This window comes from Psammomys obesus, unplaced genomic scaffold (genome assembly GCF_907164565.1).
Source record: "Psammomys obesus unplaced genomic scaffold, mPsaObe1.curated_primary_1811, whole genome shotgun sequence".
Taxonomy (NCBI): Eukaryota; Metazoa; Chordata; class Mammalia; order Rodentia; family Muridae; genus Psammomys; species Psammomys obesus.
In genome coordinates this window covers 3,662,244-3,683,588 of record NW_026596155.1, presented here as the reverse complement: position 1 = coordinate 3,683,588, position 21,345 = coordinate 3,662,244, and the positions used below count along the sequence as shown (strand labels likewise).

The 21,345-nt window shown below is 46.7% G+C and overlaps 1 protein-coding gene across 5 annotated transcripts in view; it reads right to left on the bottom strand.

The window, feature by feature from the left end:
- Nucleotides 1–3,191: 3,191 nt before the first annotated feature.
- The window catches only part of Helq (helicase, POLQ like), a 48,545-nt gene continuing 30,391 nt past the window's right edge, over nt 3,192–21,345 (bottom strand). For 3 of the 5 annotated variants that reach the window (XM_055594502.1, XM_055594506.1, XM_055594509.1), the window contains 4 exons: nt 19,673–19,846; nt 17,577–17,690; nt 16,087–16,221; nt 12,731–12,916 (listed from right to left, as the gene is read on the bottom strand). In XM_055594502.1, the coding sequence (XP_055450477.1) occupies nt 12,782–12,916; nt 16,087–16,221; nt 17,577–17,690; nt 19,673–19,846 (558 nt within the window). In that variant the 3' untranslated portion in view covers nt 12,731–12,781. Of the gene's footprint in view, nt 3,223–12,730; nt 12,917–13,349; nt 13,895–16,086; nt 16,222–17,576; nt 17,691–19,672; nt 19,847–21,345 lie in introns of those variants that run through there. The other 2 variants (XM_055594504.1, XM_055594503.1) reach the window with 2 other exon arrangements.

Sequence of the window (21,345 nt, the reverse complement as noted above, 5' to 3'; positions counted from 1 at the left end):
GATAGTCGTTACTTCACCTGCGGAGCTATCTTACCAGCCCACAGTGTAGCGCAGGCTGGCCTTGAACTTGTGACCCTCCCCTGCAGCAGATCCCATGGACAGGCATGACCACAACCTGCTTTCTGGAGCTGTTTTTATTCAAACCATCACACCGTCTGTATTAGTTACTTTTTACTGCACTCACTTGCCTGACAGAAGGCTCTTCAAAAACACCGTGAGCAGCAGGTGGCTATCACTGGCCCAGAGCTCAGCCTGCCTCTCACCTGTCTAAGCTTGGTTATCTCCTACCTGACTACAGCCTCTTATTCGTCTTCCTCAGTGCGTCCAACTGCCCTTTTAACTCTTAATCTTCCTTTTAATCCAGCTTCTGATCTGAGAGCTAACAGCCTTTCTAGCTCTCTTTTTAAACAAGGATTTATTATTAATTGTGTGTCCGTGTGTGGTTACGTACACATGAGTGAGGGGTCCCATACAGGCCACAAGAGGACACTGGGTCCCCTGGAGCTGGAGTGCTGGGCAGTTGTGAGCCTCTGGACACGAGTGGGTTGGAACCGAACCTGGGTCCTCTGTAAGAGCAGCAAGTCCTTAACCACTGAACAGCCAGTAAAGAGTTATATTTCTGTTTTAGACAGGGTCTCACTATGGAGCCTGGCTGGCCTGGAACTTGCAATGTAGATGGAGCTAACCTCAAACTTGCAGGCTACCATGTCTAGGCCATCTCTTTTTCAGTAGTCACGTGACAGTTTTCCACATGCCTTTTGTAGGTATCCCCGGTGAAGGGGTCAGAGCCCACCCACAAAGAGCAAACTCACTGTTCACTCCTGGCTCTACTCAGCTACCTCACCTGATGGCACACCTGAAGGGCAAGAACAGCTGCTGCTGCTTCCTCCTCCTCCTCCCCTTTTCCTCCTCCCCACCTCCTCCTCTTTCCCTCCTATTTCTCCTCTACTTCCCTCTCCTCTTTTTCTTTTTAATTAATTCTCAAGACCACTTGAGTCAAAGGTGGAACAGCCACACAGAAGATCCAGGGCTGTCCCCAAGGCTGGGACCCACACTCCTCACTCAGCTGACACCACTTGAGTCCGCTTTGGAAGAGTGGAAACCTAGAATGCGTTTCTGTGGCCTCAGCTTTCTCAGTGGCTGGAATCAGACTCTGGAATCCAACCAGCCACTCTTTGTGAATGAAACCGTGAGTCCGTAAGGACCCATAGCCTGCGATGATGCATTCAGAATAAATGAGGGCCGAGCATTTCTCAGTGTTAAGCTGACAAGGACGTTTTGCACAACGTTGGGATGTTCTCGTCTTATAGGGAAAGACAACAAAAGCACACATGATAGGCCTGGGCTGGGGGGTGGGGGCTGGCCATCCATGAAGCACGTGGCAGTCACAGTAGCCACAGGGCAGCTTCAGCAGCTGCTTGGGAGGGACTGGGGGCACAGGACATTCTGCTTTTTATGTCTGTTTTCTATGTCTATCAATGCCTGCCGCTGTTCTTCTCCCAAGGGCCTTCAGCCCCTGAAGAACAACTCCGCCAGTCCAACAGTGTGCCAAAGGAGAGTTTTCACACAGCCCGGAGATTACTAGGTGTAAATCCTACCAGCCCAGGCTCAGGGGAGGGCAGTGACAGCTGTTAGATCCTCGTTTCTCTGTGTTTCAGTTTCCACAGTGTAGGGGCACAGACACTGCCATCATTAACATTTAATTTTGATTTAGTGAGTCTGCCCAGGCTAAACACAGCCTGTTGCCTATAAAAGTTTAACCCCTCTTGAGGTCAATCTAAACTGCACCTGCTCAACCCGAAGCGATTGGGCAGAGGAAGCCTTTCAAAGTCGCCAGTTTCTGCAGGCTGCTGTAGAACTCTCAGAAGTGGAACCAAAGAGCTGTGTTAGCTGCTAGAATAACTGCCAAGTACTCACCCAATTTCTCTGTGATTGTATAAGAGAGAAGAGCAGACATTAAGTTAGATACCCAGGCTTATGACAGAGAGAAGGAAAAAAACAAAACAAAACATCGGTCTCAGTGACGTCATCTTTTTCAAAAGTTTTTTTTTTTTTAGTGACATCATCTTAAAAAGTGATCCTAACAACCGTTGGCACTCAGATTGGAAGGTAGCAAAGACTCTCTTGACGAAACTTGGTACTGTAGCTCTCAACTTCGATCTAAAAGTGATGAGTGATTTTGTACACCCCTGTCCCCGTTTACTAAAAGACAGCACAGTTTCTAATGCCTCAAGCCTGTACTTCTAAGATAAACCAGGCTCCTCTTAAAAATGCCTGTGTGGCAAAAACTCAGTACTTTGCTGGAATTCCGTTCCAGCTAACCCTGGTGACAGATAAACCCCAGGATGGTTCCTTTAGAAAGCTTGTGGCTGTAACCTCTCTCTCTTTTTCTTCCCCCCTCCCCCACACTCATTGTTTGTAGTTTTTAGGATGTAACACACAGAAAACTAACTCCGGCTCTCAGCTGTCAGCATCTGGCTCTAACTTGCTTAGTTGCCTCTTGTCAAAAGGGTCTGACACGTTTGCTTCTGCTCCAAGCAAACACCGATTAGCACATCAGTCTGTGGCCAGCCTCCACCTAGCCCCACCCAACTCCCTTGGTCCCCTGCATACATGGAAGCTGACCTGAGTCCTGCTTTTATTATCCCTTGCAATGGATTAGCACACAATCAACTCTATGGTTCCTATGCAGTGCTTTGGCTAGTGTTCAGTGTTAACCCCGAAGCGTGGATACATTTAGGCAGACCCAGATCTAAGAAGGCTGAGGTTATGAACTTACCTCCAGATGGTTCTGCCAGTCTGTGGTCAGGTGCATCATCTCTCTCAGGTGTTTCACAAAGGCCTCTCTTAGATCCCGGGGGACACCAGATGAAAGAGCAGAGCTGGCTCAGCACAAACCTGGTACCCCTTGGGCTTCTCGTGACTGTTTAAGAATGCCAATATACAGATGGTGTGGCTCATTGACCCTTCTACGGACCTCAGCTGGGATTGCACCCATGCTCGCTCTCTCCTCCAAGCGCCTTTCTCTTGATTTGTCACAAACGCTCCAAGTCCTCTTTTACTTTTAGCATCTCTTTCACGGGCCATCTCTTTCACAGTTCCTTTTCAAACACTCTGCCTCCCACTTCACTCTCTCTGGCACACAAAGAATTTATTTTCCATGCCCTCACTTACTTTGTTTATACCACAGCTCATGGTTCATGTATTTGCGCTTCACTGCATCTAAAAGAAATGAGAACAAGATAGCCCGCCTCTTTTGTTTTATGCTGTGCCTAGAATCAGGCTAACTATATTGTGACTATTTGTGTTTGGTAAAGTGCCTTAAACTATTTTCATTGAGGTTCAAGGGACCTTGACAAATTTCAGCAAAATTATGTTGAATCCCTTCATCAATTCTAGGGCAGACTGTAGACTTTTATTATAGTCTTCAAAATGCTTACCAGCATATACACTCAAACTAGTATGTTATTGTACTTTTTATAGAGTGTTTATTGCCTTGATTTCCCCCCCATTTTATATAATCATAGAGAAATACATCTATCCACAAAACCTCCAGTACTTGATGTTGTAATGGCTCCTGTGGCTTCTGCCTTCTCCACCTCTTCCTCTTCACCTTCCTCCTTCCTTCCTCAGTCTCAAATGAGATGGTTTCATCAAATCTCTCCCCTGAAGGTTCAGGGATCTATGTGGAAGATGAGGCAGAGAGACTTCAAGAGCCAGATGTGATGGATAACTCCAGGGAGACAGTGTGCCCGCTAGTTTTATGTCATCTTGGCATAGGATAGAGTCATCTGAGAAGAGGGAACTTCTATTGAGAAAATGCCACAGTAAGGCTGAGCTGTTGGCAAGCCTGTAGGGCATTTTCTTAATCATTGATTAGCATGGGAGGGCCCAGCCCATTGTGAGTGGTACAATGCTAGGCTGTTGGTCCTGAGTTTTAATAAGGAAGAAGGCTGAGCAAGCCCTGAGGAGCAAGCCAGTACACAGCTCCCCTCCATGGCCCCTGCATCAGCTCCTGCCTTCAGGTGCCCACCTGATTTGAAGTCCTGCTTTGGGTTTCCCTCACTGGTCTGTGTATTGAGATACATAAGACAAATAAACCTTTTCCTCCCCAAATTGCTTTTGGTCATGGTGTTTCATCACAACAAGAGTAACCCTAACTAAGATGGTGTTTTCCAGACATAACAGGACTGATGTATATATGAACTCACTGAGACTATGGCAGCATGCACAAGACCTGTACAGGTCTAAGCCGAATGGGGTCCCAGGACTGAGAGGAGAAAGTGGAAATTGGGTGCCACCCCTAACCAAGAAGCTATCAGCAACTGACACCTGAAGGCAAAAGGAAAATCTGTTCCTCCAACTGAGTGTCACTGTGTATATCAACCACACTCCAAGCTAGGCCCCAGGCCCAGAAGTATTGGCCAACAGAAAACAAATCTGTTAACTGTCTGTTTGTTTGTTTACGTATGGACCCTTTTTTGGTCTTATTGGCCTTTTGTCTATTTGTTTTGATTTTCATTTGTATGTTTTTTTTTTTTGAAAGAGAGAAAACATAAAGTTGGATGGGTAGGAGTTGGGGAAGGAGAAAATGAAAAAAAAACTTAAAAATGAAAGAAAGATGATAATTTAACTAAACCTTGCTTTTGCCTGGACATCTTCTACATTACCGAGAGTGGAGAGGGCTTCAGATGCAAAGCCAGTATCAGATTCTAGAAATGGACATATTTCTATTTTACATTGTGTATATTAAATATCTGATTTTCTTTTCGTTGTTTTTTTTGTTTTTGTTTTTGTTTTTGTTTTTGAGACAGGTTCTCACCATCATGTAACTCTTGCTTTCCTGGAATTCACCATGTAGGCCTGGCTGCCCTTGAACTCAAAATGATTTGTCTGCCTCTGCTTCCATGCCCAGAGAATCTGACCTTTCTGATTCTAGCTCCATGAATAGCTAACAGCTCCATGTATGAAAGAGCACACATCTGTGCTCAGCCTGCCCTTTGATCCACTTCATCCAAGTACTTGTAGGGCAATGTCTTAACTACTTTTCTATTGCTGTGATAAAACACCAGGACTAAGGCAACTTGTAAGAGAAAATTTTAATTTGGCTTATGGTTTGAAAGGGTTAGAGTCCAAGATGGTGGAGTGAAGCCACAGCCGAGCAATAGCTGATGACTCACATCTCAACCGCTGACCAAAAGCAGAGAAGGCACACTGGGAATGGCCAGTCTCTTGAAACCAAAAGCCTGCCCCCAATGACACACCTCCTCAAACAAGGCCACACCTCCTAATCCTTCCCAAACAGTTCCAGCAACTGAGGACAAGTATTCAAACATATGAGCTGATAAGGGTCATTCTCATTAAAACCACCCCAGAGGCAACTACCATCAAGAACATAAGTATTGGACATTTCGGCTTGTATCTCTACTCCCAACACTCAGGAGGTAGAAACAGAAGGATCAGCAATTGAAGGCCAAACGTGGTTACATAGTTGAGTTCAAGACGAGCCTGAGTGCTCTGAGAGTCTGTCTCAAACCAACCAACCAACCAACCAACAAAACAAACAAACAAACAAACAAACAAAAAAACAATTGTGTGAACGTGGGTCGTGGCTGTTGCCCTATTTAAAGAGTTGTAGACTTCTAAAAGTTGTCATCTGACCTCTATACACATGCTATGGTGTCTGGATCTGTACACACACACACACACACACACACACACACACACACACAGAGAGAGAGAGAGAGAGATAGAGATAGAGAGAGATTAGAAAGCTATTAAAGAAAAATAAAAGCCAAAATGATCTGGCATGGTAGAGTAGAGCATGCCTTTTATCCCAGCACTTGGGAGGCAGAGTCAGGTGGAGCTCTTTGAGTTCGAACCCACCCATGTCTACCCAGCAAGTCCTACACCAGTCAGAGCAACGCAGTGAGGCTGGGTCAAAAAACAAGTGTTCTGGGCTTCTGGACAAGCCACTTTTTTTTTTTTTTTAATCCATTTGAGACAGACTAAAAGATAAATCCTCAGATGTCCACAGGAAGGAATCATCTTGATTTCACACAGTGTTTAGTACGGCGATAGCACATGACCAGTGCTCAGCCAGTACAGGCTTGTGGTCCCTCCTAGTCAGTGAAAGTAATGAAAGGAAACACACATTTGTCAGTATAATTTCATGTTACTGGAAGGTGTCAAAGAAAACCAAGTCCAGGAGCCCTGTGCCCTTGGTGATGCTCCTGTCATAATGCGGTGGACATCAGAGACCACAGTGGTGGTCATGTGAGCATGTTCTCAAAACTGGAAGCATAATGGCAGATGTCCTTCAGTGATGCCTACTGAGAAAAGTACGCTTGGCCACAAGTTGGGTGTGGCACAATAGGTTAAGTCTTGTTTGAGTTTGTTTAAACTCATAGTGTAAGGCAAAAGAATCTTGGACATTAGAAAGAGCTCAGTGGGGTTTGTGATCCTAGAGATGGGCAAGTTTGACTGACACCTAGGAAAAAATACGAAGATAGCCTGGGCTGTTGAGACAAATCAGTGTTAGAACCATTCGCTGCCCAAGCCTGCTGACCGGAGTTTAATTCCAGACCCTAGCAACGGTGGAAGACTCCCGTGAGTTGTCTTCTGACCTACACACACACACACACACACACACACACACACACACACACACACACACCATGGTGTGAGCACCACCTCTGCAGCAGTAACAAAACCCACAAAAACAATCAAAAGAAACCCCAAGGGGCTAGAGTTGGCTTGGCAGTTAAGAACAATTGTTCTCGCAGAGGATGCAGCTTGTGCTCCCAGCATCCACATGGTGGTTCACAACTCCAGTTCAGGGTATATGGTGCCCTTTTCCTGACTTGCATGCACGGTATGCTTGCATACATGCAGACAAAACACTTGTAGACATAAAAATGATATGGGAAAAAAACCGGAAAAGGACACTGGACAGCATTTTGGAACTGCTTGCAGTTTTAGGCTTTTGATCGGATATGAACGGAAAGTATATGCATACATTTTTCACAACGGTGGGCGACTCATAAAATCTCCCTATCTGGATCTCTAATCCTGAGGCAGTCTTTGTTCTAGCACCATTGAGTGACTTACCTGCTTTTTTAACCCTCCCACATGAGGCATCACAGTTCTGTCACTTCCCCTATCTGCAGCCCACGATCCTTGCCTTCTTCTGAGAACCCCAAACTCAGACCCTGGCAGAGGGGTGGCACATGGCTGTGGGCCGTGAGCTGGACCGGCAAGAACTCACCCAGGGATTTGGCAGCGGGGAGCTATTGGTGAGCCGTGGAACATGTGTGGGTGCACATGATGCCGCGCTCTGACCCTGAAGCTACGAATGAAACCAAGGCGCCGCCTGCAGCGGGAAAGCTGCAAGCAGGGGCCATGCACTGACTGCGGGGCAGCTCTGGCTCTGACAGCCCTCAGGCGAGTCTGCTGCTGCCGAGTTCCAGGATCTGGTCAGTAGATTGGTTCTATTTGGATTTTTATCACATGAAAGCGAAACCATGCTTGTTATAAACTCCTAAATGCATTCAGGTCTATTGTTCCCTGCTGATGTAATTTTCTGTTTGTTTCTAGAATTAAATTGCTTTATTTCCTTCACATTTTTAATATCTCTACAGGCTAGTGCCTATGCTGATCAGTTTTCATCACTGTAACAAATACCTGAAATAAACCGACTTAAAAACGAAAGGCTTGGGGCTGGAGAGATGGCTCAGTGGCTAAGAGCACTGTCTGCCCTTCCAAAGGACCTGGGTTCAATTCCCAGCACCCACATGGCAGCTCACAACTGCCTATAACCCCAATTCCAAGAGATCTGACACCTTCACAGTAATGCACATAAAATAAAAAATTAAATTATAAAAAAGAATGTGAAGTCTTAAAAAAAAAAACAAAACAAAAAAAACTGAAAGGCTTATTTCAGCTCATAGCTATCCAGGCCATGCTCTCTTGGCTTTGTGTGCTTGGTGGCACAGGATGCCATGGTGGGAGCATGTCAGAGGAGTCAGGGATTCAACAGCTCCATGATGGGCACATCTCCAGTGTCTCAACTCACTTCTTACAGGTACCATCGCCAAAAGGTTCCCTGACTTGCCAATAGTTCCTTAGTCACCTGTGCACCAAACCTTCAACACAGCCTTTGAGACACTGAGATATGGCATCTCTGTAGCCTAGACAACACTGGGGTGGCGGGGGGGGGGTGCTGCTCTGCACTGCAGATATAGCTGTTCTAGCCACTGTGAAGGAACCCTCCTCCTCACCCCACCTCTCATTTTAAATTAGTAAACTAATTTTGAATTCTAAATCTCCCTCTTATTGATTGGCTGGCAGTCAGAGCCTTTCTTAACTGGGAAAACTAAATAGATAAAGTTGGTTTCTAGACGTAGCAAAGCTGAGGAGGGACTGGTCCACAGCGAGCAGCTACCAGAAGCTGTTCAAAGCGGCCAGCCAGCGAGCCAGCTGCTCTTTTATCACGTCTGGCTGGATAAACGGTATGTGCAGTGATGCCCAAGCTTCTCCCAAGCCATTAGGATGTCAGACTTTGATATGTGTGAAGAAATTTAGAGATGGAACACGAATAATGGGATGCAATGCTAGGAGTAAAGTCAAGGCTAGGGGTGCTGTGCCGCAGTTTCTCTGAGATTGAAACATTCCATCTCCCAGAGACCATCCTTAAGACAGAAGATGAACTCAAAGTAGCTTCAGGAAGTCTCTGAAACTGATCAGATTCACTAGGCTCCTCCCTCGCCTGGGAAGCAATAAAGCTCAGCCAAGCTGCAAAGACTCTGAGACCCACCCAGTTGCCTAGAAGGGCTTAGATCAACTGAGTCACCTGGGCCACTCTCCAACAGCGGAGCTGCCTGCGGGCTGTGCAGTGTGCTCCAGGTTTTCAGCTTTGTGAGCTGTCACCATGCCGGGGTGGGCTTTGGTGGACAGCTGTCTTTCAGTCCTTTCTGCTCTTTTAAGTAAACCCCAGGAAAACTCTTTGGTTCACTTTGGTCTCCCTCTTTGGGTTTAGTAGGTATGAGTGTTCCATCTCCCCAGGAAAGGTCACAAAGCAAGAGGAAGGAAACACTTGGGAGGGAAAACGTGGAGAGGGCCACCAAAACAACTGAAGAGGTTCTAGTAGGCCCCAGCTTGGCATACATGGCTCTGGCAGGCCTTGCCCTTCCTGTTCCCTCGGCCTTGCTAAAAACTATAGATTACATTCCCAAAGCTAGCCACCACTAGTTCCTTCTCTCCTTCCTCCTAAGGCTGACTACCAAGGTGGTCCAGCTATCAAAGTGTTGAAATCTAGCAATCAGAAACCCCCTTGGGGTTACTTACTTAACATGCCCAGTCAAAACAAACCAACTCATCGTAACGTGGGTTTTCCCCCTTTCCCCATATTAAACCACCATTTTTCTATGGGCCATGTCTGTCTCTTCTCTATTCAAAGACAGTCTTTTGTCGCTCTGGGGCAAATAAATCTCTTCTGTGCTGAGAATTTGTCTTGTGCCAATACTGGTCCTTTCAATGATATTGTAAGTGCACAGACACCAGATTGGGACTACATGGATCTGGGTTTCTGTTTAGCAATTAACAGTGTATGGCCTTCTACAAGGCGCCTTAACCTTTTCAGTTTACTCACACATACATTGAGAATACATTACAGCTCTGGGATGACGACTGGTTACTTTGCACAAGCAGCAGTTTCTGGCACACAGTAAGTACCATGTTGGTGAGTGTAGCAACATCATTGGTGTCAGGACACCAAAGGTGGCTGTGAGCTCCCTGAGCTTTCCAGTGGAAGTCCCCCGGTGATCAGAACTTACCCAAACCAGTCCTGGGCTTGTAATGTTGCTGAGCTCCATCTTCCCTATCCTGGGCTTGGCTGCTAAAACAACTCTTAACCTTTATTTTTATCTTGTGTGCATGTGTTTTGCCTGCAGCTGTCTGCGCACCACATGTATATAGTGTCCATGGGGACCAGTCGGGGGCCTCAGATCCCCTGGGGTAGGAGTTAGAGATGGCTGTTAGTTGCCATGTTGGTGCTGGAAACAAGCATGGGCCTCTGCTCTGGCAGTGCTTCTGACTCCTGAGTGCCCCTGCTGCCCCAGGGTAGTTACTTTCACTACAATTCTCATCAAGGAAAATTGCATTTAAAAAGATTCCCAGGAAGTATTACTTCTGGTTAATTTTGGTGTTTGTGTTCTGGTTTTTTTTTTTTTTTTCCAGTCATTTGCAAGTTTCTTTTTAAATAATAAAGTTTATACAATTAAAAAGATAGATTCTCCAAATTGTTTACCCGGCTCTTCCCCACAGACACTCTTATTCTGTGAACTGTGGTGATGCCGTGTGACATACAAACATGATTACTGAAAAGTCTCTTTTAACAGTAGCAGCAGAGAAAGAAAGCAGGATCTCGCAGCGTTGGGAGTAGGGAGCACCCTGTGGGGCTTACGTGGACAAGTATGGACTAACTCCGTAGGGACAGGTTTGAATGTTTTGAGTTGGCACTAGAAGTTTGTTAACGTTTGCATATAGGAGTAATGACATGAGCCAGTTAGAACATACAGGGTACGGAAATCACAAGGCAGGGTCTGGTAAAGTCTGCTCTAATTTGATGAGAGAAATGACAGAGGAAGCTGCGTTTACAATTCAGCACCAGAGCATGCGTAAGAAAACGGCGAAAGACAGGTCCAAAAAGCTAGGTCGTGCTATGCTGAGGAAGATTTTGAGTAGGAAGACAATGCACAGAATTAAAGAACCGGTAGATTTAATCATCCAGGGTGCTTTCTGAAAGTTCACCCATGCCCCTATAGGCAGTACAGGAGTGGCTGTGCATCAGTAGAGACAGAGAGAGGGGCTGTCTCTGCTCAGGGTTCTGACCTGTGATTAGTAGCCTAACATTCCCTGAAAAAAAGGGAGCCTGAGACAATGACCAGACCAGCACTATGCAGGCCCTGGGATACAGACCGTGCCCAAGATGACCCCTGCCTGGTGCCGTAATGCACAAGCAGGGCACAGCACTCCTGAGACAACCTCAGACACTCAGAGACCTGGGTGCTACTCAGAGAAGCAAGAAAGTGATGGAGAGACAGAAGAAGAAACAGAAGGACATGGGCACAATGAAGAGAGGCAGAACTGGAGACTCAAGGGTAGTGAGGAACAGCCTGATGTGAGTAGCCGGTGATGCCATCTGGGACCACGGTGGGATCTTGGCTTGGGATGCCTCTGGGGGTCATACCTGGGTCCATGACCCTGCAGCAGCAGCAGGGGTCTGTTGCCTGGGGACAGGTTGATGTCTGAGGGCTTTGCAGAACTGGTCCCAACTCTTGCCTGAGCACTGTGGGTAAGCTGACCCCACCAATAGCCAGCTGCTGTACTCAGGAGAGTGGGTCCTGCACATAAACTGGCCACAAAGATATGAGTGTGGGAGAGCCAGCCCTGACCCTCATCTCTGTGTGGTAGCATGTATAAGACCTGGCTCAGGGGTCATGAGAACAGGAGACTGTCCCTGTCCCTCACCAGGTGCAGCATGTGGGAGAGTGGGCTCTGCACTTAGCCTGGGCAGCATGGTAGAGCATGGCCAGGACATGCATGAGCCATGAATGGTCCTGCTACTTGTCTGCCATGCTGTGACATGGGCAAGGGACAGATGCCCCCCTCCCTTGCCACCTACGGAGGGAAGAGAACTGCCTTGTCTCTTGTCTGCTGTGTGGTGGTATCAGTGGAGAGATCCCCTATTCTCACCTTTACCCTTGCCATCTGTAGTGGGCAGGAGTGCTGGCCCCACTGTAGTCATGAGAGCAGAACTGGCCCAGCCCCTCACCTGCTGCAGGACTTTGGAGAGCAGGCCCGCACCTCGTCTGGGTAGCACAGATGAACCAGCCCCAAGGGCATGAGAGCAGGAGAGCTGGCTCTGCCCCTTGCTGGCAGTGGCACTGGATGGGCCAGACAATGCAGGGAAGTAGAGCTTGCCCCGATGGTATGGGCGCAGGAGAGCTGGCAGCCTGACCAGCTTAGATACCTCTCAGGCTCAGATCCAGGGCTTTCAATTGGCCCACCCTAACATCTACCCCATCGATGAACTGCTGGAGTGCCTGAAGAGGCCAGTCCTACAGATCCAAATCCACAGGATCTCCATGACACAGGGCAACAAAAGGATTCCTGAGAGGAGTCCCAGAGAGGTTCCAGTATCGATAGAGTAGCAGAAGCCAGAGGCCTTGAACGTTTGCAAGCACAGAAGTATGGACAAAAGGGTGTACTGTGGGACACACTGTGACACACTACAGCTTCCTCAACGTGATTCTTTTTTCCTTCTGTGGTGGGGGAGGTTGCAAGGATGTAGGGTGGATACAAGGGAGCAGGGAGATGAGTGGGATTGCGGTGTATGATGTGAAATTTACAAAGAAGCAATAAAATTTGTTTTAAAAAGTTCATCCACAGTTTGTAATATATAATTAAAATATAATTCATTTATAGAGGAAAATTTCAATAATAAGATATATGTATAATAAATAAATCAAATTTGAAAACATACATTTACTTTTTTTTTTTTTTTTTCCCAAGACAGGGCCTCATGTAGCCCAGGCTGGCTTCCAACTCTCTATGCAGTTGAAGGTGACTTTTAACACTCAATTTCTCTAACTCTCCCTCCAAGTGCTGGAATTATAGGTGCTCACTTCCATGCTAACTTATAACCCTGTCAGCTTTTTCTTCTTTCTTGGAGGTACTGGGGATCTCACAAAGGGCCTCAGGCATTTTAGGCAATGCCCTATCATGGAGTTGCCTCCCCAGCACGGCTTTTGGCCTCTTCGGTGTTGGGATCCCCCAGCCCAGGGAGGTCTGGAGGCAAGCTCAGTAATTCCTGCGCTTCTTCTTGCAGAGCCTCTGCCTTCTCCTGCAACAGCATCTGCAATAAAGACCCCAGTCGTGAGGCCAAATGTACTTGGTTAGAGAGCTGCCAACATTTCTATATCTGCTAAAAACCTGCGTTCTGAGACATCAATATATAACGTTAGAACTAAAATAGTCTGACTGAAAAAGGGCCACTTAAGAACAAGTGATTTCAGGAAACGAAGCCGAGGCTTTCTCTTAAAAACCATTTTAGCTGATCACAGCGTTCAGTGTACCAACAATAAAGGACCTTCCTACACTCAAAGATTTGTTTCACAGAAGACTCAGGCACTTAAAACTTTATTTATAATCTATAACATTTCAGAGAATTTGGCAAAAATTTAATTAGGTCTTGAAACTGTTATCCTTTACACATATATTTAATTAGGTCTGGAAACAGTTATATGTAAATATATATATATATATACTGTTCTCATAACTTAGTGTGCTTTTTAAAGCCCATCAGTATTGCAGAAAAAAAAAGTTTTACTAAAGCTTCTAAGGTGAACATGATTTGATCTGTCACCCTCCCTCCACCTGCTCCCCCTCCCGTCTGTCATTTTTTCCTCCTGTAGTTTTTGTTTTAACTAGTTAATTAGTTAATGTTTATGGTGTTTTGTCTGAATGCATGTCTCCCTGGAGACCAGATCCCCCTGGACTGGATTATAGACAGTTGTGAGCTGCCATGTGGGTGCTGGGAACTGAACCAGGGTCCTCTAAAAGAGCAGCTAGTGCGCTAACCACTGAGCCAGCTCTCCAGCCCCCATTCCTATATTTTTTGAGATAGGGCTTCACTATGTAGTCGAGGCTGCCACAAATCTGTGATCTTCCTGCCTTAAGGTCCTGAATGCGCATGCTGCCATACCTGGAAATATGGTTAATTTCAAAAAACCACACACAGGGGTGGAGGTACTCCCAAGCACTGTGTGTATGCGGGTGCCTTTCGTTCTCACAGCAGGAGGGAGAGGCAGGGCTCTCTCAGTTTCAAGTCCAGCTTAAGCCAGTACTCAAAAAGCAAAACAGAATGGCAGTTAGAAGACTTTAATAAATAATTGGCCAACAGTGACTTTTTCTTTTTTCTAAACATTAGAGGATGCTGGGATTAGCTGTAGGTGGGCTTTGTCTAGAGAGCAAAACAAAACAAAAAAAAAATTGCAATACTGTTTATAATAAGTGCAGAGAAACTTCGTTAAGGGGAAATCTTATAAAACAAAGTGAAAATGAAAAAGAGAATGCTCTTTAATTAGATAAGAGCGTAGCACCATATAAAAGGAATAAAAATATACAGTGGACCTTCCAATAATGGTAACCGACAAATATGCCATCATATCCTCTAAAAACCATAGATCAAAAACCAGGACTGGTGGCACACACCTTTAATCCCGGCACTCAGGAGACAGAAGCAGGTAAATCTCTGAATTAAGGCCAGCCAGAGCTGCACAGTGAGACTTTTTCTTGAAAACAACAAACAAAAAAAACCAACAACAAAAACCCCTACACAAATTAGCAACAATACAAAATCTACAAGTTAGTATCATTAGAACACGGAAGACCAGCAACCTCCAACGTCTGTCAGTCTATCAGTTAGCGTAAGTTGGATAGAAAGCTGAAGAGACTGAGATCCAGACTCCCTGAGGGCAGAACAGAAGCCTTGCTCTGTGAAGAGATGAGCACTTAAGGCAGGACTCCACCCCTGGAGATACAATGGTTCCCACAGTGCAGTCTGGTCCTCAGTCCTGGCTCTGTGCTAGGTGCTAGAGCAGGAGAGGCCTGCAGAGTTAGAACCCTACGCATCCACAAACATCTGGTCTACAGGGTCTGTCCATTGTGGAGGCTGCGTGTGTAAACACCCTCACTGTCTCCTTCACAGGATCACTATATCGATCAACTAACAATGCTCACATGTCAGCACCACTCGAAACACCGAGGAAGAAGCTTATTTATATTCAGCAATCCTGCCTCATGTATGCCAATACTTGTCTTAGTTTCTATTGCTGTGACAAAACACCATGACCAAAAAGCAAGTTCGGGAGGAAAGGGTTTATTTGGCTTACACTGCCATATTGCTACTCATAACTTAAGAAAGTCAGGACAGGAACTCACACAGGGCAGGAACCTGGAGGCAGGAGCTGATGCAGAGGACATGGAGGGTGCTGCTTACTGGCTTGCTCAGCCTGCTTTCTTATAGAACCCAGGACCACCAGCCCAGGGATGGCTCCACCCACCATCTGCTGGGCCCTCCCCCCAAAATCACTAATTAAGAAAATGTGCTACAGCCAGATCTTACAGAGAGAGAGAGGCCTTTTCTGGGTTAAGGTTCTCTCCTTTCAGATAACTCTAGTTTGTGTGTCAAGCTTACGTAAGACTGGCCAGAACAATAATGTAAGAATGAAGTTTTTAAAAGCCAAGCAATTTATGTAGCTGTGACCAAGAAGGACATAATCCCAGATTCCTGTGTAACGAATGGCTTTATCCACACAGACAGAAGTGCAGTGGCAACCTTGAAAAGGGAACGAAGACAGTGGATAGCCTGAAGCTACAGAACTTAACACAGAAGAGAGAAACTCCTGCTTCAAAAGTTTGAAAAACTGGCTCCAAAGGGCAATGCGCCAAATGCGATGGTAAAAAATTTAAGAGGTACAATTTCAGCACACTGAGAGGACTCTGACAGTGGCCTCATCCGTGAGGGAGTTTGCAAGCGGTAAGACTGGATGGTAGGCACGCTGAGGAAAGGACCTCTGTGAGGAGGCTGTGGGGAGAGTGGTGTGACTACTGGGTCCTCAGGTTTCAATAAAGCCTTGAAGCAAGTGTGAACTTTTAGGATGTCTCGCTCTGCCCTCTTCTCAGAAACCCCATGTCAAGAGCAGGTACAGTGTGTGTACCTATGAATCCTGAGGTCATGGGGTTTGTTTTGTTTATAAGTACGGATGTTTGCAGCATGCATGTCTGGGCACCCTTACAGATCAGAAGAGGCCATCGGATGCCCTAGAGGCAGTTATACAAAGTGTCACAAGTTACCAAGTGCATGCTGGGAATCCAGCCAGCAGTTCTCTGGAAGAGCAGCTGGCATTCTTAAATGTGAGTACGTGGTTTTGCGACCATAAACTATGACATGATTCCCAATGCTTTGCACTGGTAACTAAGCATAAGGATACGACACTGTGGTTATCTTCAAAGCTTGCTCACCTTTGCCGAGGAAACAATCTGCTTGGCCTGCCGTCTGGACAGATGATCAATTGTCCTCACCAGCACTTCTGGGTTGGCGTTGGCTAAATGCATGATACTTTTATAACCTGCATTGTATAACTGCTTTGCTCGACCCTAAGGTATTAAAGAAAAAAAATGAGTATTTGGGATTACTTAAAAATCCAACATGCAACTAATAGGAATAGATAAAGATCATAATGGAAATATGAAGATATATATAGCTCCAGGAGAAAACTGCAGAATCTAAGGATGGTTTGGGAGGCTCTAATCTGACTGAAGGTCGCTTTCCATGCTTCACAAGTCAGCTGGTGTGCTAAAATCAGGAATGGAACCCAGCCAGGCACTCGGGAGAGCAGCCGTGCCTTATGTCTTCCAGCTTCTAGCCCGGTGCCCTTCAAGTACTCACTCTCTACTAGGGACCATGCCAGTGGGCGTGCGTGTGCTTCCTAAGCAGAATGAAAGACTGAAGAAAGAGTGGACTGAAGCTGATGGCTCACTGATAACAGAAAGCTGACGACCACCTGAGGAGCCTTTCTTCCCACTGTCTGACAGAATGTAAATGACCTTCCTGCCATCCAGTCATCACTGTACGGGGTACAAACTGACAGAAGGTAATTCTTCATTACATTCATTACATTCTGTGAAGAAATAGGAGGGTCTCTGGCTAAGAGGTGGGATGCACATTCTTGGCGGAGGGCAGAGGCTGACTTTCTATAGCTGAGATCTTTCACCGTATTGTTTCTCAATTAGCAATGACTTTCTGAGAGGCCGTGGCATCATTTTATGGGTGACCTGATTTGGGATCAGCTGAGAGCCAGAGTAGGCAGCACTGTCTGGCAGCAGCCCAGATCAAAGAGGTCTAAGGTAAGCTGGGCAGTGGTAGCCCACACCTTTACTCCCAGCACTTGGGAGGCAGAGGCAGGTGGATGTCTGAGTTTGAGGCCAGCCTAATCTACAGAGTGAGTTCCAAGATAGCCAGGGCTGGGAGAAACTGTGTCTGGAAAAAAAAAAAGGGGTGGTGGTGGGAAGAGGTCTGAGGGAAAAGCAGGGGTCCTCTGCCTGCCCTTCTTTGCTTGCCATTGTTGAGTGCGTCTACTCTGCTGCTGTTGCTGCTGCTGCCACCAGTCCTTGCTGATTCTCAGACTCGGCTTCTTTGGCGTTCAACGTGAAGATGAGCAGCTCTCTGGGAATGCCCAGGCTTTCAGCAGCAGACTGGGACTGCTGGGCATTCAGCCTCGGGGACCCACAGCCTCTCCAGTGTGAGACTGCCACTGATGGGTTACCACTACAAGCCAACCCACCAGGGCCCCTCTGTATACACAGACTGCTTCGATCCGTTCCGTTCCTCCACAGATCCTGCAGCAGCAGCACGTTTTATGGGCTACCCTGCACTAACACCTCACAAAGTGACACATCCTGAGTTTCCTGTCAGCACGTGGCCTCAGTCGGGGCAGCAGGGTGAGGCTGACCTCCAGGACCCCCGTCACTTCCATGAGTGGGATTAGCTCCGCCTTCACGCAGTATGTCAGTTTCTTGGTAAGTTCTACCAGAAGGGCTCTGTAAACCCAGAATTCGTCCAGCTCCTGAGGAAACAAAAATGTATGACATGTTAATCTGGGTAAAGTCACTTCTACGTTTTTTCTGAAGCTTGGATGTAGCCAGGGGTGAGGATGATTCCACGCATGGTTACCAGGAAGCACGGTGGGCTCCTTGGGGGCTTGGTGAGCTAGTTTTTAGAGGGAAAAAAAGATTGAAAATTAAAAACAAAACTATGTTATTTCTCTCAAAACTACAGGAAGTGGACATACAGTTTTGTTTGAAAAGTGACCACAAACAGCTTTTACCTCTGGGAATTGTCCCAGAGACAAAGTGTTAAATAAGGGAAGATTCAAATGCAACATAATATTCAGCAAAACATTTTCTAAGCTGATGAAAACAGGGAAATAGGAATCAAGAGCATTAAACATGGCGTGGAGGTTATCATATCCGTTTATCTTTTGGAGACATATGCGTGAGGGCTGGGGAGCTGGCTCTTAGCACAGCGCACGCTGCACACGCGTGAGCCCGAGTTCAGGTCCCCAGCACCCACATAAAGGCCCGCTGCAGTGGCACACACCTGTAACCCCAGCGCTGTGTGTCTGTGCATGGCTGTGCGGCCAAACGGTGAGCTCCAGTGAGAGACCCTGTCTCCAAAAGTAAGATGGAAAGCAAGTGAGAAAGACACCTCTGATGTTGGCCTGACCTCCACGTGCACCGTGGCAAGTGCACTCACGCGCTCACAGAGGCACAGGCACACGCAGTGTGCGCCCACACCTCTCCGCTCTCATTCACACTGCTGAATGCTCAGTCTAGAACACTGCGATCATATACCTAATAAACAGTCTGAAACGTTAGTTTTTAAAAGTCCCTTTCTAGGCTTTGGGTGTCAGTGTAAGAGCACGGAATGCCACCCTGAAGTCACTGGGTGAGCGAATGCTGCACTAACGGAAGTGTGAAGACCCCAGCAGAAGCACCAAACAACCAATGCTGAGATTCGGTGCGGGCGGCCTTCCAGCTACACGGACTCAACCTTCACTAGGTTTTCACTATTAACTGTAGTGACAAATCATCTTCACCAATGCAGCTGCTCTACTCTTTTACACCACTTCCATAGCTTCTTTGGAAAGAGCAGAGTTAAAGATTAAAAATACACTAATTGCCCTTCATTAGCATATATAGTACAGTTAATTATTCACAAGCACAGACTACGGAGGTTTAAGTTAGCAAAAAAAGAAAATTGAAGTTAAAACCTTGGCAAGATGGGTTGTGGTGGCACATGCCTGTAAACCCCGAATTCGGGAGGCAGAGGCAGGCGGATCTCTGAGTTCATGGCCAGCATGGTCTACAAATCGAGTCCACGACAGCCAGAGCTACACAGAGAAACCCTGTTTTGAAAAACCTAACCACCCCCCCCCCCAAAAAAAACAACCCAACCAACCACCCAAACAAACAAAAACCCCAAAAGTAAAAAAAAAACATGGCAAAACCATTTAGGTAGGTACAGTTTTCTAGTTTTAAACTAATCTACTTCAGATACATATGGCCAAAGCAAAGCTTGTTTATATATATTAAAATGTACACCCACAGTTTGATGTAGAACCCTAGCCTGTCAGCCTGACAGAAGTAAATGTGTACGTCACTGTGGCTGTCCAGAAGACACGGGACAGAGTGGTCACACAGCCGCTGATGGACTCGGGTGACTTAGCGAGGCCCTCATCATTCCTGGGTCACCGCACAGAAGCCACAGGTTGTAAGGGACAGCCTGGAGCCGTTGGCACTGGTCCTGAGAACAGGCTTGCTCTGCACTTTCTACTGAAGCTTTTTAGTTGATTCAGTAATTTCTGTATCATTTCCTAAGCTTGCACACAGTCCTTGTGTAAACAGGAGAAACGAAGAAAGGCTTTAAATGAGTGTGGGTGCTTTGACACAACACAGTGACTTAGCAGACAGAAAAGGCTAGCAACCGCTTCAGAGTTTAACAGCCGTTGACGTGGGAGGGACAGGTGTCCCAAATGTGATTGATTACCTCACAGAAATGCAGCACGCAGGATGAGAAGGAGGCAGCTCCTGTAAGTAGATTCTGTACGTATCCTCGGGGCAAGTTGAACTTCTCAGACACACTCCAAATGCTGGTCTCTTTCAGCAAGGAGTAAAGGACGAAGGACAGATAGAGCCTGTTGACGATGCTCTTGTCCACCTTCTACAGAGACACAAAAGGCACAGTGACTGCAACTGTAATGCAGGTTAGCAAGGACAGACGGCGCTCACAGAGGCTGCTGCGCTCTCACGCATGGTCCACCAGCTCTCATCCTCCCAGTCAGAAAAGGAGATATGGCAAATCATTTCCAATGTAAAGAACACTTCCTGCTCTCCGGGGGAAAGTGGACCTGCAGGCTCATGCCCCAGCACCCGGCACCCAGAGCTGTGCCAAGGACCTCTACAGATGTGCTTAGTTCAGGACCATTGAGCAAGGATCGGGTCAGAGACGCACCTGTGAGCCAAGGAGCTGCTCCTCCTGAGGGCAGTTAGAAGGGCACAGAGGCTTTTCCTCAAGGCCTGCTCAAGAGGCCAGTGCTGCCTTGGCTTCCAAGTCCAGCCTCCTGAACTGTGAGGAACACAGCCAGGGCTCACATATGCTCACTGAGCTGAGGCCGGCAGGTTTCTGCTTATGTCGCTCAGGCGGCATTAGAGATGAGCGTGGGGAGGGAGGCAGGAATGTGGGAGGCCTACAGATAAGCACCAGGGACCAGGAACGTTGAACACGGAAGGAAGACATGCAGAAGCTGTTTTACACCTAGAAGGCTGGGCGCAGATGTGGGTAACACCCTGGAGACCTCTGCGCTCATCCTGAGCTTGTCTTCCTGTCAATCTACAGAACCTATCTTTAGGGAGGACGTCACTTTAGAAGAGCTTCACTGCATTCATACTGTGCACATGGTACTGAGTTATCACCAGAAAAAAGTTCAGACTCTCACAGGGTAAACCAACCACTTCTTGCCTCCCAGACATCCGGCCTCCAAACTGACTGTGCTGCCTGTAAACTGCTTTTGCCTGGGACTGAAGTCAGACAAACACATGCAGCTAAATGGTAAGCTCGTCTACACGATCAACTGCAAAGAAATATGCCGTGGTTTCCCCGTGGTTGTCGCAGTCACAGTTTCCCTAGCTTTTCAGGAAAAGGCTTCCTGCAGCTGGCAGTTTCTGTTCTGTGTTTCTGCTTTGGCCTGTGGTGCTAGTGACCTTATTTCTTGTGCAAAGATTCTCACCACCGGTGTCAGAGAGAATGTCATAGATGGACTTGAAAGAGGAAGTTATAAAAGACAACATTAGGTGGGCATGGTGGTGAGCGTGCCTACACTCCTAGCACCCAGAGGCTGAGGTGGGAGTATCAAGACCTGAGTCACAGAGCAAGCCCCTGTGTGAAATGAAACATACCTAAGACATAGAAAAGATATTGAGATAAAGGCTACACATCAGTAGATTCCGAGTTATAGGTCAGCATGGATATAATGGACCATCCTTTTAAAAGCATTACGTTGAAAAAAAAAATATTGAACACTGGGTAGGGCAAAGATGGCTTATTAATTTGCCATCTTTAATGTGCTTTTACCATTAACTATAAATTGGGTTAATGTAGGCTTTGCTTAGGATGTAATCCCAAAGCCAGGAAAAATGACAGAATTCTTACATGGCGGGGTA